Below are 18,051 nucleotides of genomic sequence, written 5' to 3'. Positions count from 1 at the left end.
TGACTGCATCACTCTCCAACATACAGGAACAAAGAAGCGGAAGTTGGATCAATCCGACTTGGCAATCCGAGTAGCGAAAGTATCAAATAGAAGCGTAACATCATTACAGACGCTAAAAAGGACTTTATACAGGTTTCTGGGGACAGAACACCTACGCGCTTCGGGAGATGTGCCCATCCATAATGCAGAAAGTTAACAACGTCACTCGGACAACATGATCCAATGGTCTGGAAGAGAACGACACACCATGAAAGAGGCGCACGAGCTCACATACCGTGATCCTTGTGACTACGACTACCACACTTCCCTCCTCGAAAAACGTTAGGAACGAATCCTCATCCCATGCCTAGGAACACAATCTTTCCCCTTGGTACAGCGAGGTTTCAATACCGAAGAATCAGAAATTCTGTGGACGAAAAACCAACACAAGTATCTGAAAATATATGTGCGCTAAGGTGTTTGGTAACTTAACTTAACTCTTAACTTAAACCTCTGCTAAAATAGGCGAAACATGCAATCTCTTCTACGCAACCTAGTCATATCGAAGGGTATGGCCCGGGCAGAACAACACAAACATTTGACTGATGGTAGGGTTAAACGCGCCGACGCAACGCAGGCGATGAGGCGCGCCGTAGTGGATGGCTCCGGATTAATTTTGACCACCTGGGGATCTTTAACGTGCGCTGAAATCTGGTACACACGGGTGTGTTTGCTTTTCGCCTCCATCAGAAAAGCGGCCGCCGCGGTCGGGAATCGAGCCCACGACCTCGTGCTCAGCAGCGCAACGCCTTTGCAACTGAGCCACCCCAGTGGGTAAACTCAAACATAATTCCACTTTTAGACGTGGTGACAAAATTGGCCAGCTCGTTACCTCAAGTTCAGCGCGAGCTCAATAAGAGGGCAAGGGAAGGAGCTGCTGCATCTGGTGCCGTAGACTCAGGCGCGACCTTTAAGCTTCCTGCCATTTTTTACCACACTTTTCTAAACCACAAGTATTTCATCCTGAACAAAGGCCTTCTATCTTCACTTTCTTTGAACAAAGCAAGTGTTCATCCTACCCTAGACATCACAGAATAGCTATTTTGATACCCTGACACGCACTCCCTTTTGCTTAAACTGACCAAAACTTCGCATCCGCAACCTTTCACGCTAACATTTTAAGCCACAGAAGCGCAGAAAGCTTTTGTCACGTCTGGCAGACGGCGATTAAAAACCCACTTTCCTAGTCTTTCTACTTTAAGTGACATTTCGTGCTTGTGAAGCATAGATCGGAAATGCAGTAACTGCGTACGAACCAACCGCGGGAGTCGAAGTATCGCTATCGCTCTTCACTTCTTAGGAAACAAGCGTAGATGTCTGTGCAACTTTTTTGGTAACGCAGCCGCGGCGAACACAGGCGGCGTAGACGGTCGAACTGCATATAACTCGCGCGGTCGCCGTTGCCGTAGCACTCGCTTCACCGCTCATATTGGCGAATTTCTAACTCTGAGGCTTCGCGAGTGGCACAAGCCCAAATAACTTTCGCTAAAAGAAACCACCATTTTATGCTGCCTTGAACGAGATAAAAAATGTTGCAACAACGCGTACAATCGTAATTTCTGCGTACAAAGGACTGGCTCCTTCGAAGCGTTGATATCTTGAAAAGGTAAGCGAGAAACCTGTCTCACTCGGCAATTCAGCATCCATATTGTATGTCAAGCTATGAATGAAAGCAGAATATTGTATGCTCTGACAGCAGTGACCCTAGGGGCATCCCTTGTCACTGCATAAGTCTGCGGCCGGAGGTTCGTGACCACAAACTCATTTAGGGACTGTTGCGTTATCTACATAGAACATAGCGTCACAGATTTCGCCACCGACAATTCGTAAACAAGCTCAAATTGTGAGTCGAGTTGTTCCTTACATCGCCGTATTGTAAGCGATGATTACATCTGGCAGACCTTTGTACCAGTTTCTCTGTTATAGGTAGACGTAAAGAGAGGGCATGTCAGTGAATATTCGACAAGACGCTCTGTGAAGCCGTTTATTTTGGGGTTATGGGTAATGCCTTTCCGATAGCTCAGTGAGTCAATTAGGGAATGCTCTACATAAAAGGAGGACTGAAAGCGGTACCGGAACTCTTAGTCAGAAAAGTGGGCGCGCCTAATTGCAGAACGATGCTCTCACAGAAGAAAATTCTGGCTTGAGCGCCTGTACCTTGCCATAAAGTCTTCGCCTCGGCTTAACGTGCGGAGTAGTCAGTGGCCACAATAGTTCCTTTGTTGCGTAGAGACAAAGTTATGAATGGCCCAAGTAGGCAAATTGCAACCTGTTGAAGGGGCGCGCGTGGCGCATTAGCTCAGTGAAGCTATCCGGCTGCTTTCCCGGGAGCTGTTTTGGAGACATGACCATCACGGGTGGTTTGTACGTGCAACCGTACCGTTTGAAGCAGGTTCAGCCAATAACGACGACTCCCGTACAAAGCACACATGGACTGCAAAGCACTTCGAATTACCCGAACATCTAATTAAACAAAAACCACGAGAACAGAATTCTTATAGCTCCACATGTCTCCTCTCATGATATTGTCGGAGTGTCTACTTCCAGCACGAAACACGGGTAGGCGTAATAGCTGAGAGTCGTTGCTAAAATGGAAGCTTGAACTGTCGAACACACAAACTGATCACAATGCTCTTGGTAAAGGAAAGTTGAGGACGTCTAAAGGGACTTGCGTTTGCTGATGCCGCTCTCAACTGCACTCCCCCTTTATAAACTGTGCCCTGCCTCAGTTGCGATTGCGCCGGCCTCACTATAAAAACGCTGATATTGTCGCGCTTGAAATGTTTGAATTTCCTCGAGCAAGGGTGGCCGCCTCGATGCTTTTATTCTATGTAATTTCCATCAATTAACCATCAATTTTCCGTTGGATAGTCTGTAAAGTTGCCGAGGCCAGCAAGTCCTTCCTAATTATCCAATAATTCCAACAACTTCTGATTTAATTGATTGTAGTGTTTAACGCGCCGACGCAACGCAGGCGATGAGGCCCGCCGTATTAGAGGGCTCCAGATTAATTTTGACCACCTGGGTATCTTTAACGTGCACCGTAATCTCATACATACGGGCGTTTTTGGTTTTCGCCTTCATCATAAAAAGCGACCACGGCGGCCGGGAATCGAACCCGCGTCCTCGTGCTCAGCAGCACAACGCTTTAGCCACTGAACAACTTCTAATTATAAGCAGTTGACTGTAGTATGCCTTCTGTACCCGGAAAAATGGGCAACTGACATCGAAGTGTCCAGCTGAAGCCTCATCATGACAGGATTGTCGTACCTCGGCACGCAGCATGGATATAACAACGCTGAAAAATATCTCCTTGCTCTCGCCGCCCGGTTAATAGAAATTGTTGTTCCGCACCCAGTGATCACGGAAAGCTTGGGTGAAGAAGGACGGTGCTGTTTGACACATGTAAACGACTGGTATATTGCATTGTTGTAGTCGTAAGCTCAATCAAGAATGTGTCTGAGAGCAGTCCTTAATGTTCCCAAAACACCAAAAGAATTTATGTCAGCTTACCACTTTGATAGGACGGCCATACACGTGTGGGCGGAATTATACATTCGAAATTAGATAGGCGAAACATAGATTCCATTTTAGTCTCAGTATAGTTTATTTCTGTTTTTGAATGTGGGCGACTAGCGTACGCTATAACCTCTTCTACGTCGGCTGCCAAAACGGTGATAGAACAAATTCTAACAGTACTACCATCAGTCAGTGCAGCTAGCGTCACCGAGGTGTGATAAACAGGCGCCGTCAGCAGGCAGTTTGGCAGAACACCAAATCCAGAATTCTGCTCCTCTGTCAATATACTCGAGACGTCGGTTTTCATAAAGCCAGTAATGGTTCCAAAATCTCACAGAAACCTTTCACCAAAGCTCTGTTGTGCGCACAAATACCAATGAAGCGTCGTATGATCCTGCTGTAAGTGGGTGCTGCAAAGCCGAGCCCAACAGCAGTTTTATGGAACACCTTAAGAACTGACAACGGCCGCAAGAAGTTTTATTTATTATAACCCAGGTGGCCCTTCTACAGATTGGTAGTCAATGCGCCGAGCGAGATAATGTGCCGATCAAATAGCTTTCACATCGCGTTTCACTCGTAACATATTTAACCAAATAAACTCGAAAAAATGGACACACTGCCTAAATAATAAAATACAGCTGCATTTCAGCCCTGTACGTGCGCTGTCTTTCGCTACAATGTAGCATGGGCAGAACGTAGCCATAATGGGAGGATTTAGGACTCACAGATGCCGCCGGCTGTTAGAAACAATTTTTTCTTTGGTGATCGATCACCAAAACAATAACTACATTTCCCGTTCTATTCACGCCACATCAGGCGTCCCACAGGGCTCTCTCTTTGGGCCCCATTTGTTTTTTATTTATATCAATGACATCGAAACTGGCATAACATCTTCCATTCGTCTTTTCGCAGATGATTGCGTAATATACCGGCAAATAACTAACTCCACTGACTGACGTATCTGCTCTTCAATCTGACCTAACGCAACTATCGAAATGGTGTGACACATGGCAAATGGGCCTAAACTTTGAAAAAAACCAAACACGTAAGGTTTTTCCTGTGCGCTTGACCGGCCTTTAAATCACTACACAATAAATGACATAGACGTAGAATGGCTTCATCATATAAATATCTTGTAATTTATATAACCTCTGATCTGAGCTGGAACTCACACATAGAGTACATAACCAATAAATGTTAAAAAAAACTGGGCCTCTTAAAACGTCGATTACACCCTGCGTGCTTTAAGACTAAGCTCCTTGCATATACTTCGCTCATTAGATCATCGTTGGAATATGCGTCAGTTATCTGGAACCCGCATTATTATTACCTAACAAATTTACTTGAGTCTGTGCGAAGCCGCGCGGCAAGGTTTATCTCGTCATCTTACTCACGTCATCAGAGCGTATCTGCCCTAAAGCATTCCTTAAACCTCATGCCACTCGCCATGCGCAGAAAATATAATCGACTGGTTTTGTTCTACTCCGTCCTTCACCCCGTTTCTTCATCTTCCCAGTTCCTCCTTCGAACTGCCAGTTACGTTTCCTCCAGACTAGACCACTCCCGTAAAATCGAACCAATTTTTGCAAAAACAAATAAATACCAAAATTCACATCTTGTCCTGAGCATTATAGAATGGAATAGGTTGCCCAAACACATAGTATCTTCAATAAACCTACCATCTTTTCAAGCGGCGCTATTATCACATCTACAAAAAGAGGATCTTGCGCAAATAGATGCAGTTTAACTTTATCAATTGCAAGCCCAGTGTTACATGTTCCGTCATTGCTCTGTCTGTGTTATGACTTGGTGTTAAATGCTCAAGTGCTGTTTTGCTCTTTTAAAGCACATTTTGTGTTCATTGTTAGCCTGATGTCAAATTTCTCATGCAACAATTGTATTGTTTGCCTTGTATAGGTCAATCTTCAATGTTTTTGTTTGTATACTCATCCTATGTATATTATCCGTTCAAGTTTTCCTTTTCTGATCCCCTCCCTATGTAATGCCCTTCGGGGCTTTTAGGGTATCTAAATTAATGAATTATATAACTTTATCTCTAATACCCGAACATAGTTTTGGCGCAGGTGAGCCAATGTATCCTTTATTCTAGAAAGCGTATACACACCTTGTGTCTTACGTTTCTTGAATTTTGCGGTCGCCGACCAAAAACCGAAGCCTGTTGTCTGTTGTCTCTACAAAAACAACAGGACAGACCACGCGCTTTTAGATGATTCATTTATGTCATTTTCAAGCATTTCCTTTCTTGGTTTGTGCATGACCCGCCTCTTTTCCGGAGCATTTATTTTGGGGATCCCGGCTCATTGGCCTAACAGGTTCATGTGTCAGGATGCGACGCTTCAGAACGCGTGTCCGACGCACGTTGGATAATAAGGCGAAGAATTCTGAGAATTCCTACAGACCGGACTTCGGGACCTCAGTTTCAGTGGTGGAAATTGCGTGGGTTTCTTTTTTCAACAGGTATGCGTAGATTCATTTTCGGTGGCTGAGATGACGTTATTCCTAAAGTTGCGTAATGCGTTACATGTGCGGTTTTACCAATAAAATCTATGGTCATTCGTTTTGCGAGGCGCCTACGCTCATTTGCAATATTATTGAGCAAAACTATTCAGCAAGAATGAGCCCTAACTGGAGAAATGCTTTCGCCATGCAGAATTTTTTTCCACGACTAGACGGGTGCCACCTACAGCTATACCTAGACAATCCTGAAATGAATTCCTCTTCATGTTCACTAAATAGCTGAGGAAGTCGTCAACACGGTGCAGTGCTCTGCAACGCTCTTCAAAGACAGTCTTCAAAGACAGTTTGGCAAGTGCAATTATAGCTTTATATGATGTAAACACCACGTAGCGAACTCTGAATGGTTTGGATAAATTGCCAGCTGCGGTTCTATACAAATGTTTATTTTCTGTCGGGCAAAAGCCATCTTTCTGTCGTATTCATATCCGCAGCTGCGCTTGCGGTAACATCTGCAGCACGATAGAACAGGATCAGTTCGATATGCGCAGTGATATGGTATTAGATGTTCGTTATATGTTCCAATTTTCTGTTCTTTGCTATGTGCTGTAACCACCATGGTGTGATGTATGAATGTTCCGGATTTACTTCCATCATTCTTATTTCTTTCCAAGAACTTAGCTAATTTGACCCATACAACGCTGGTCTGTAATTCCCATATCTTTCCAAGAAATTAAGCGATTTAACCCACCCTAACAGCAAGGCCAGGAGGGAATACCTGATATCACACGCAAGCTGCTGGGCTGCTCATTGTATATAAGTTGAGCTTCTACGGCGTACGAAAAGGTTGCATGTAAAATAAAAGGATTGGTGAAGCAAGTTACAAAGCCGTAAGTATTTACCCAATGGAAGTGTGCATAGGCGGCATGTTTTCACCTCTTGCACACAACTTAAATTACGTTTTGCAAGAACAGTTCTTCAAAAAAGGCTGTTCGCATCTTCAATCTCAAGTTATCCTAACGCCAGCGAGTGATTAGTTTTAACAAGTCGGTTCGGTAACACTTATTATTTAAATGCTACCCCTCCCCCTTTCTTTTATTCCCCATGCCGACCGACGGGTCCACCATCTACAATAAAGTTTGTTGTGTTATGTTATTACTTAAATCTCTATTATATTTGACCTAGACAGTCTTCTAGTGGGCAAAACAACGAGCGTCAACTATCACATAAAAGCCGACGATACTGTCGCCACTGAACACCTGGCCACTCATGAGCAAAGTAGTACAATGCTCCACGAAGATGTGGTGGAACGTTCTTTCATGCAGTTAGCGTTACCTGTGCTTCTAGTACAAAAGAAGGATTCCAGGTGAGAAATAAAAATGTGAACCCCTAATCTCGCACTAATGATGAGCTTGACTGTACGCGTAATGTCACTGGCTCGCGTACCCAAGACGCCGACAAAACCAGACGGCCGGCTTGTCGCCCGACGTGTCGTCACGACTCGACCGAGAAGCGAAGCCTGCGCCCAGACGCATTCGTGTCACCATGAATGCGGCTGTACTTTGTTAGTTTCTACAACGTAATAAACTTGGTAAGGTCCATAACTCAATATGGCGTAAATGCCAGCCGTATTTTGGCTTAACGACGCTTCCGCGACGTCGCTACAACGGAGCTGCTAACTGCATATACGTGCGCGACCGGCACTCGTAGAAAATATAAGGCGACTTACACGCGGAATAAAAGTTCCGGAAGGTAATTTGGGTAATAAGGAATCAATATCGGCCGAAGTATTGAGCGTCCCTACTGAAACCTTCCGTATATACGGAATTATGGGAATACGGAGTTCATACGGATTATTCCTCCCCCAAGCACACCGAAAGTAGATGTTAGTATAAAAAAACAGGAAATCACATTAATGGGGGCAATAAAAACGTTTGCCACAGGTTTCGTGTTTTTATCTTCAATAATAAGCAAAATGACGCCCCGTGTGTTTTAGGTAAACTACGTATTTACGGAAATCATACGGACAATGATTTGGCGGTTCTAGTAAACTTACAGACATAAAATCGTTATTAAATTTTTGGATAAGTATGCATTATTTCATTCATGTGTGTTTCTCAAAAAATATCTAGTGTTTTGTTGCGGCTTTGTGTGTACTCCGTATTCCCATATTTCCGTATATACGGAACTTTTCAGGAGGGGTAAAGCGTAAAACGGAAGCCCGGCAGTCACTAGTCACATAGTGCTTGCCGTGCTTTCTTCTTGATAGTCAATTAAATATACTCAGCACATTTCATATTTAAGGACAAAAGCAGCTCATAGCATCAGGATATGACTTAAAGCGGGGCATGTTTTCAGCTTATCCACCTTACTTTCCCTTTACTGTGCTTTTATCCATAGCCATTTTACGTGCCGCCTACCTTCATGGGGTTAGACGTACCGCACTGTTCCGTTGCCATTACAACGTATCCAAGCTCAGGCCAGTGGAACATTAACTTTTCAGTCAATTGGACACCCGTGCTTATTCACTGCTTCGGCAGTTGAGTATATTACTTACCAATGAAATACTCAAATATAACCTGGCAATTTTATTGTTTCAGTCATTAGATGACATAATATTATTTAATGTTCACTAGGTCAAGTCTTGTTAACTAGATTTGCTTCTAATCTTAATTTGCTCTTGCCTATCGCACACTCTAATTATGGAAAACTGCCCACTTTCCCGCTCTCCTGTTCTGAAATTCTCTCCCAGCTAACGCTAAACTCACGTCATGGTTGCATGTTTTTGCAACAGGTCTTTTTTTTTATTTTATTACAGTCACAACCACATTCGCTCTTTTTATTGTCAATATGCAACAACCTGTCTTCTATTCCCATTTACTATGTGTTAATTTTGTTTATTTATTTGACCTACTGCCAATACTTCACGTACTGGCCGTAGATCCTCTAACTTACAGGAGGTCCCCTTTCATCTCTTGGCTCTGGGACCTCCTTCTGTATTGTCACTCATGCATACATTATCAATGAACAAATTAAACTTTTTTCATTCTAATTCTGAGTCAGAATCGCACTCGCAGAAGGGCACAATACATTCGCGATCACCTTCTCGACGCAGGGAGTTGATGGCGATCAGCTATTCTGGGGGCTTCGGGGAACCGTACTGCGCCAGCGCTATGTAAGGAATTTAAGTTTAACTGCCGGGAATTCTGCAAACCAGCTATTGAACACCGATGTGTGACAAACGAAGGGTGGCTCCCATGTAGTACACAGATTATTTCGCGGGGGCGTAGGGCGTACTCCCTATGCGGTGGTGCAGTGGTGTGAGCGTCACGCGCACTCGACGAACGTAGCGGGTTGAAGTACCGGCGGGGTCTCTTTTTTTCGATCGGTTTCTAAAGTGCCAGTTTGCGTATACCATTCGCGAACAATTTTTGGCTTGATTTGGAGAATCACGGTGTTACCGATAAGCATTTTAGCTTCGCCCCTCTCATCCTCATTCACTTCGTGGAGATGGGGGGATTTTTCGGCTTGATTTTGAGAAGAAATTCTGGGCATACACGAACACATACGGCTGTTCCTACCACAGCAGTCTGGTGACACGCCAACAGCAAGTCATGTCGGCATAGTCTTCCGCCCACAAGCGGAAATACTGCCTGTATTTCCAGACGGTCCACTCCAACTCTAGACGTTTCTGCTAAACCCCTTTATTGGGTCGGATTGCACCTGCTCCGCACTTATCCCTGATCAGTGTCGGGAACAAGTGAATCGCGGGTGCATGAAATTATGCGACGCGTTTCGCTGTCACTCCTCCCTTTCCAACCTGTTGTGCGATAAACGTTCCAGTTATTCTCCTCGGTGGCGTCCTTTTACAGAACTGAGCTCATGGGTAACTATTCACGGACCTCGGCCGGTACTTTCTGTACCAACGTGTAAACGACATTCTATGCTCTTCCTTCATCAGACACAAACTTACTGAACGCCTGAACCGAACACTCACTGACACGCTTTCGATGTAAATGTCAGCTAACCACTGGGACCAAGCATTGCCCTGCGTAACCTTTGCTTAAAGCACCTGCTGCCACGACACAACTCGGTTTTACTGCGGAGAAGTATACGTCTAACCTCGATTTCATTCCGGTGAAGCCAATTTACTCGGTGCCACTCCGGCGCTCCTCCTCGCCACCGCCGGCCCTGATTAAACTGTTATTCCCCTTGTCACCACAGATGCCGCTTTTATAAGTCACATTCGGCTAATAATGGTGGCAGCGCGCTCATCAGGCGTTACGAGAGCAACTTTCCAGCTTTGAACGCCAAAGTGAGCCCAGAATGCTTCAACATAAAAAGCTTTCCGCGCGACATTTTCCCCGCGTATTTCACGCCTTTGCACGCGCCCATCACCGGTTGCCGGTTTGTGTGTGCACTGGCTTGGGGTCCAAGCAGGGGGGCGTGCATGCACACCTAGGCTTCATGCCGTAACCGATTACAGGCGCGTTGCGGAGGCGGGAAACCCGTTGGCGTTGCGTTGGCGTGCAACTCTGGCGGCTGAATGCGACCTGTCACCTGTACTCAATGGTCGCGCGGTTTGAGTTTCGCTTGATATGTTACACAGAGAGTAAGATGCCTAATATGCGAGAAGCAAATGGATGATGATGATGATGATGGTGGTGGTGGTGGTTGGAGTTTTATGGCGCAAGGCCAACTGGGAAAAGAGCGCCAAATTGGTGGTTGTGTTGAGGGGTGAAGATGTAAACACTGAAATCGCTCAATAACGCCAAGAGTAAAAACAGTTGAAGACAATGCTGGTGGCTGGTGTATAGGGCAAGTTTTGATTACACATGAGAGGAAATAAGGTTTAAAAACTTAACATCTGACAAGTCTTGAAAAAAGGATTTGACATGGACCATGGGATCTTCACCCCAAAACAACGATGGGTGGACTGGAATGTGTTGTCTGTAGAGTTGGGGAAAGTGTTTGTGTCGTGTTGTGTCAAGTGCCTTGCATTGAATGAGTATTTGAAGTACGGATAGGGCCTCCCCGCACCCACTGCACAGGGGTCTTCAAGGTCGCGTGAGCAGATACGAGTGTTTTGCATGCGTGTGCATATCCATAGCCTAGCGAAGGCGATTTCTGTGTATATTTGTTGCGTGTGTCGGTGGTGTCGCGTCTCAAGTGTGGTTTATTGCGTGTAACTTTTCTTTCTGTTCACTCCAATCTCCTTTTCATGTTTTACGAAGTTGTTTGATGTGTGGCTTCATGTCACTGTACGGTAGTGTTGTTATATCAACTGTGCCCTGAAGTTCAGCACCGGCAGCCATTTCATCAGCAACCTCATTCCAAACGATCCCACAGTGATTGATTGATTGATTGATTGATTGATTGATTGATTGATTGATTGATTGATTGATTGATTGATTGATTGATTGATTGATTGTAGGGTTTAACGCGCCGACGCAATGCAGGCGATGAGGATGAGGCGATGAGTGGAGGGCTCCGGATTAATTTTGACTGCCTGGGGATCTTTAACGTGCGCCGAAATCTCGTACACACGGGCGTTTTTGCTTTTCGCCTCCATCAGAAAAGCGGCCGCCGCGGCCGGGAATCGAACCCGCGACCTCGTGCCGATCCCACAGTGGCCTAGAACCCAGCATATAGTTATATCAAGGTTTGCGGTACATGCGGATAGAATGACTCTAAAAATAGCATTAACTTCATAGTCTTTAGATCGTTTGATAAAGGACAGCGCATGTACAACGCTGAGGGAGTCCCTGTACACGATAGACTTTGGTATTTGGTGTTGGACAATGTTGTATAAAACCTTTAGGATACCGTATGCTTCTGCCTTGAATATACTGTTCTAGAAGTTTATGGTTTTACAGGCACGAAAGGTCTTTCCGTGCGCAGCATGGTAAATCGTCGCCACTTCATCTGTTTTTTTAATATCTCGTAATTATTTAAAGTTTGCTTTGCAATTGCGCCACTGCCCTTGGGGAACAGCAGCATTTGGAATTCTTGTTTGTAATTTGATTTGATTGCCGTTTTAAACTACTAAATGTTTTTTTTCTAATTTAAGTGATAATTCAACTCATCGAACCGGTTCGCGAACTAGTTCAAGCTCTCGAACCGGTTTGCGAACCGGTTCGGTACGTGATTTTGTCGAACCGGAACTGAACCGGAATAAAAAAGATTTCACCTGAACCAGAGCCGTAACCGAACCGGTATTTTTTTCGGTTCGACACACTGAATTAAAGTGGATACCACGTAGAGGATTCAACACCCACCGTTTGTACAACTATAGCCTTCTTAATTCATAATTTTCCGACCAGCAGCGTCAGCTCTCGCGCCGCTATCAACTTCACCACGTGTAATGATGCTCTTTTTAATTATGTTTTGCTAAATCGCAATTTTTGTTAATACGCAGCAAAGGTTGCAACGATCTTGTATATTTGCCAGGCAACCACACGGCAGTTGTGCTTTCAGACACTTGGGTGTCACAACCTGTTACTTAAAACTCAGTCACTTTTGCGGGAATTGAGATAGTGCCAAAGAAGGCAGTGTTGTTGCTTCTGAACTAGCTTCACTAAGTTGACATCAACATGAACCTAATGCCGATTATCAGCTTGGTGCAACATTCGGTTTCAGTCAAGGTTTAAATGCAACCTTTTACTCATTGAAGACCAAAGGCTCCAAATTTCTGCATCTCGGGAGAACGGGTTATTTGAACCAAATTCACGAAGCTTTGTTGCAAATAACACGGCTTAAGATAAGCAGGCGTAGTTGTTTGGGGGAATAATGGTGGATGCATAGGTAACAAAATATCGAAAAAAAACTCGATTGAGAATTTATTGGCATGCTGGATCTCGTGAAATGAGTGCGTACAAAGAAGAAAGACCTTGGTTTATTTTGCATGACATTCAGTACTAACGCTGCGGCACTTTGTTTCTGCTGTGTTCAGTTTAAATCACTGCAATGTTACATTGGTGACGTTACACACGGTGGTAGATAAAGTCGTCAACGGAATGTTTGGAGTCACTAGAGTAAAAAAGCAGAAAGCCTATGGAAAAAGGAAAACAGAATCTAGTTTTGACCACATCCTGATGCTGAAGCCCAACCTAAAGCAATTATAAAAGCTAACTTGTTTACGGGAATAATCCCGTCTGTAAGTTTAAACGCCGCCTTCATGGTGTACCGCTATTGACTGAAATAGCCGTCCCCCCAAAAATCGACTTACCAGTAGTCTCCATTGTTATAATGACCATTGTGCAGTTGAAGCAGAATTTCATGTGCTCGGCACATTTGTCGCAGCATACGCGATCACCGCAGGGAAGAAATTTGGTATTGGCAGGTGTTTCAAAGCAATTCAAGCATTTCTCACTGTCAGCATTCCTGCAAAACGTTTACGAAAACAGTTGCAAGCAAAGGACACAAAAGTTTTGCGGCTAACAAATAAAGTGGCTTTGTAATACTTCCGAGTCGCGAACTTTTGACATAACTGCTCAAGTCGGAAATTTGACATTGTACACAGTCACAACTGCTGCAAATGAACCAGTAGCACTTATTTGTTTTACGAAAGCATGTTTGCGAGCTTGAACGTGATCTTCAGGCCCAAACGATGGAGCCACCGTGGTATTGGTGCTTTAAAAATAGTGATACAAAGAGACATCCAGGATAAATGCTGCATCAGTAGCTTGCAAAAGGGTGCACTTCTTAGTATTATCTACATTTAGCCGTGTCGAGCTAGGTACCACTTTAAGCATTGAATCATTTCACGTGACAAAAGCGAGTATAACAAGGAATGCTAAACGTTTGTCATCTTTTTGTATTCTTGTTAAATTGCGCTCACTTCCATTGGATGCAAACCTTGGTTGTCACGTGATGATTTACAAAGCAGCAGTACGTGTATGAGGTGTATTGTTCCCAATGACTTTTCAAATTATCGTTTTGCAGTTAGTGCTTTAGAAGATAAAGGAAATGAAACCAAAAGTGCACTGAGGTTTGTGTTGAGCGGAACGAAGCGGAATCAAAATGTCTTCGATGTCTAAACCCAAACTGCGAAACAAAAATTTTTACAGAAACAATTTTAGCGGTTAAGAATAATAACTTTGTTCAACCTCAAAGTGGTGCATCGTACTGACTACTACAGTAGATATTAACCAGACGTTGGCATTTGCTGCCATTAGCAACGTTATACCTTCCAAAAATGCGGCAGAAAGAATTCTTAACACCCCGATTTCTTCAGTATGTTATCATGAACAACATATTCTTTACAGCTTTGTGAACGTTTACAACCGAAGTAAATCTGTCAGTGCTTTATTGAGCTTGTGAAAGTAGCCGTAACCTTGCCTAGGCTGTTAAAAAACATGAGCAGAGATTGATCTAGCGGCAGCTCATAACGACTTCAGCCGCTAAAGAAACATGTACTTCAGACACAATAAGAAATAGGGGTAAATAATGTTGGCTTACCACTTCTGTGGAATAAAGAACTCGAGAAGATTGTCTACAGGCTTTTCCAGTGTGGAAGCAATATTTAGCGGAGTGATGCCTTCCTTGTTGATGCAATCAATCTTAGCTCCACGTCGGACAAGGAGGCATGGAATCGCAAGTCTGTTAGTGTCTCCAGTGTATCCATGGTCCACAATTGTCTTCTCAGCCTGTTCAAAGCACGTCGCAAAATCGTGTCAGCTAAGAGAAAGGGCATTACAACTAAATGTGATGATAAAAGCAATATTAAACCACAGCGTATTTGGTAGACACTTACATAGTAGGGAATGCGCCCTGATGACTACAAGGATATACGCCTCCGCTACACCTCTTGAGTAGTGACAAATACGAGAAATGCAGAAACTCGTACAGGCGTGTACTAGGCTCGAAACATTTCCGTGTTTCCTTTACCTTGTCCGTATACGCTACGATGCTGACTACTCGACTTTGATTCCTTTATGACTCTTTCGGTCACCATTCCAAATGCCGGAATCGGTGCCCGCTTTATTGGTGCATCAACGTCGCCACCCGGTAGCCGTATACAACGACACAACATTACTTTGACTGATGCTTTTAGTCGGTTGTACATTGCAATCTGGGAGATATTTTCCAGGAAGCTTCCACCACCCACCCATTTATGCTACAATTGCTAAAGTTTCGTATGTACAATTCAATGTCCGAGGAGCTCGATTACCATGGCATAGATTCCCTCTTATCCATCAACCACTGTAACATCCCTGGCCTTCGGCCAGTTGCTCCTTTCAGAGACCTAACTAGCCTCCTTGTTTCCATTACTCTGCTGAATGGAGAACACCAGACGATCACCCCATTTTGTTTACCTGTTACATAGAGGAAACAATTTTATCTACTCAGTCCTTCATGTACAAACCCAACTTTTCTTATTGGCAGCGCCCAGCGAACTACCTTTTTTCACGCCGTTAAATTTTTGAGACAACTGACGGGCTTTATTCGCCAGCGTGTTTCTGCAGGCCAAGTCTAGCAATTTCCCTACGGCGCGGCAAATTTCCATCAACCCAAGCCCGCCCCTTCCCATCTCGTCTTTACCCTGCACAATACACAACGGAAAACGGAACAAGACCTTTCGAGGTAACCCGCCATGGTGGACGCAGCCCAAAAATCATCCGTCGATTGGTTCCGACAAAACATCTAGCAAGCATCAATGGCGCACGCTTCTTGACTCAGGAAAAATACATCGGTGATGTATAGCAAAAAGCGCCCGTCTTGGCAATTCTGCGTCCCTCGTCATTTTTGCGCCGTGACACTACATCGGTGATCTGCGCGAATAAAATATCAATAGAAAAGCAGTTCTTCGCTAGAGCAGCGACTATGGCGAGGCAATTCTTTGTGTGCGTGTTTGTGCGTGTGGCGTGTGTTTGTGTGTGTGAACATGCGTGAGAGTGCGTGTAGACCTGTCTGAGTTGGTGAGTGCATGGTTGTGTCCGTGGGCGAATGCATGCACGTTTTTACGCACGCAATTGCGTATGTCCGGGTCTGTATCGTATTCCTAGTGCTGAGGAATGCAGGTAGCCCTCATTGTTACAAGAAAAAATGAAAAGTTCATGTTTTACTCTAATACTATCGCTGCGCCGCATCCTGTCACGTTCTTTTAAGGGCGGGAAACCTAAAAAATTCATTTCTGTGTAATTATCGGTTATCAATTTTGACTAATCGAACCATTTTCAGCACACTTTGGACGTCTGGGAGCCGCTTGAAGAAGCTATTAGGCCGAACAGAAGCTGAACACGAATGCCTTCAAGCCGCCCAAAGCAGTTGCCAATGTGAACCGGTATTTTAATATTGCCATCGCCCTTTTTATACATACGTGACGTTCTAGAATATCCACCTCCGCAATTCAACGTAAAACAACGCATTGGGCCCCTGGCTGTCGTTACAGTTGGCTTCTCTCGTTATGCTACACGACACAAGTTTCCCCCAATTTTACAAGACAAAGTTTGACAAATAAGGAGTCTTTTTCGTTATGAGCGACAGTCATAAACCCAAACTGTCATATAAAACTGCAGTTGCAAAAAAATCTCGGCGACTGCCCCCTAAAAAAGGTGGCAAGAAAATGGGTGAGGTAACGCCCTGCAAAGGTGTACGCAGATCATAGTTCGTATCATAAATGAGGCAGATCCTGCTATTGCACCCACCAAAATGAGGCAAATTCTTTTCCCCACTGGGAGTTTGCTTTTGGTTTGACTTTTAGTACTGTGGCGTGAGTGTTTTCAGGAGGTTTTTTTTTTTGCTTTTCGGAGTGGGCTTATCGTAAATTCAGACGGCAATTAGGAGATTGGCGACTGATCTGTCTTCAGACGCCGATGACAAAGTGAACGGAAGAAATGAACGAAATGAAACTGAAAGACGTGAAACAATCATTTTCTCTCGTATACCCACCCCGTCTCTAGGGAGTAACTCTTGTTATAATCATTTTTTTACTCCCACACTTTCGATTTTAGTACTTCTCTAAATAGCTGCCACTTACAAGCCGTGGAAAATCTCCCTCACCCCACCTGTGGGTATGAACCACATTATTAATGCAAAGAAGAAGATATAGGCAGCCTTCGTGTGAAGTGTTTGGGAAATTTATGCCAAGGCAATGAAGAGCTTGCTTACTGCGTTAGTGCCTTAATGCATGCCCAGAAAAATTATCCTATGAAAGATTTCAAAAATAGGTGCTAATGCTGCCAAGAGGAGTAACCTTTTTTTCACGTATAAATGTACTGTTCTTGAAGTCCTGTTGCATATGTTAAATGCTTTTTCCACCAACCCTTCATCACTCCATTCATGAAAATCAGTTTAAATAAAGTTTTTACAAGCAGGCCACATCAACTGAAGTGTTTCAATTTAATCCCAGCCAGATCCAAACTTATCATCCCACTAATGGTCATAGAGACGGCATAATTTTTAATTACTTGTGGCCATCAACTTCCCGTAGCTGCCATGCAAAACATAAAATAGCTTTGAAAGCGTTGCATTTAGGTGCGGTAACAAACTTCCGCTTTCTTCTCAAATTCGCTTTAGGTGGACCCGACTAATTTGGAAAAAAACGCGTCAAATGAAAAATGAGAAGTAACAGTTTAGCATTCAAATTTCTTTTTGTATTACCCCGAAATGTACCGTAAGCTAATGTGTTGATGAGATTGGTAAAAGGTGACTACACTTCTTGGCCTTGGTTTGAACCAGCGAATATAACCTTTTCAGTACCGACACACCCTCACATTTAACGATTCAGGTTTTTTTTGTTTTGCAAAGTCTATCAGCTGCTAGAATGGAGTCCACCACCTACATAAACAGAAACCGTTTCAGCTGCTTAAACGTAAATCGGCAGAAAAGACAGTCTTGTATCACAGTTTTTTTTTAAAGAGTCGGATCGTTTTAGATATTTTGAATTGAAATTCATTACGGTTCTCTGGTAGAAAGACCATTGCTTGCTCTTCCCAAATGTTCTTTGCACGTTCTCTGCCCCGTGGAGACGATTTCCACAACCTAAGCCCACTATTCATCTGAACAGGTTTAAAA

The 18,051-nt window shown here is 44.0% G+C and overlaps 1 protein-coding gene across 7 annotated transcripts in view; it reads right to left on the bottom strand.

Moving 5' to 3' along the window:
* The window catches only part of LOC144147085 (uncharacterized), a 256,503-nt gene that overhangs the window by 49,847 nt on the left and 188,605 nt on the right, over window positions 1-18,051 (bottom strand). For all 7 annotated transcript variants that reach the window (XM_077679133.1, XM_077679135.1, XM_077679130.1 and 4 more), the window contains 2 exons: window positions 14,494-14,681; window positions 13,262-13,416 (listed from right to left, as the gene is read on the bottom strand). In XM_077679133.1, the coding sequence (XP_077535259.1) occupies window positions 13,262-13,416; window positions 14,494-14,681 (343 nt within the window). The remainder of the gene's footprint in view (window positions 1-13,261; window positions 13,417-14,493; window positions 14,682-18,051) is intronic.

This window comes from Haemaphysalis longicornis, unplaced genomic scaffold (genome assembly GCF_048455015.1).
Source record: "Haemaphysalis longicornis isolate Haplotype H1 unplaced genomic scaffold, Haemaphysalis longicornis Haplotype H1 scaffold_7, whole genome shotgun sequence".
Lineage (NCBI taxonomy): Eukaryota > Metazoa > Arthropoda > Arachnida > Ixodida > Ixodidae > Haemaphysalis > Haemaphysalis longicornis.
Note: the sequence above shows the minus strand (reverse complement) of the source record. Positions and strands in the feature narration are given on the sequence as shown.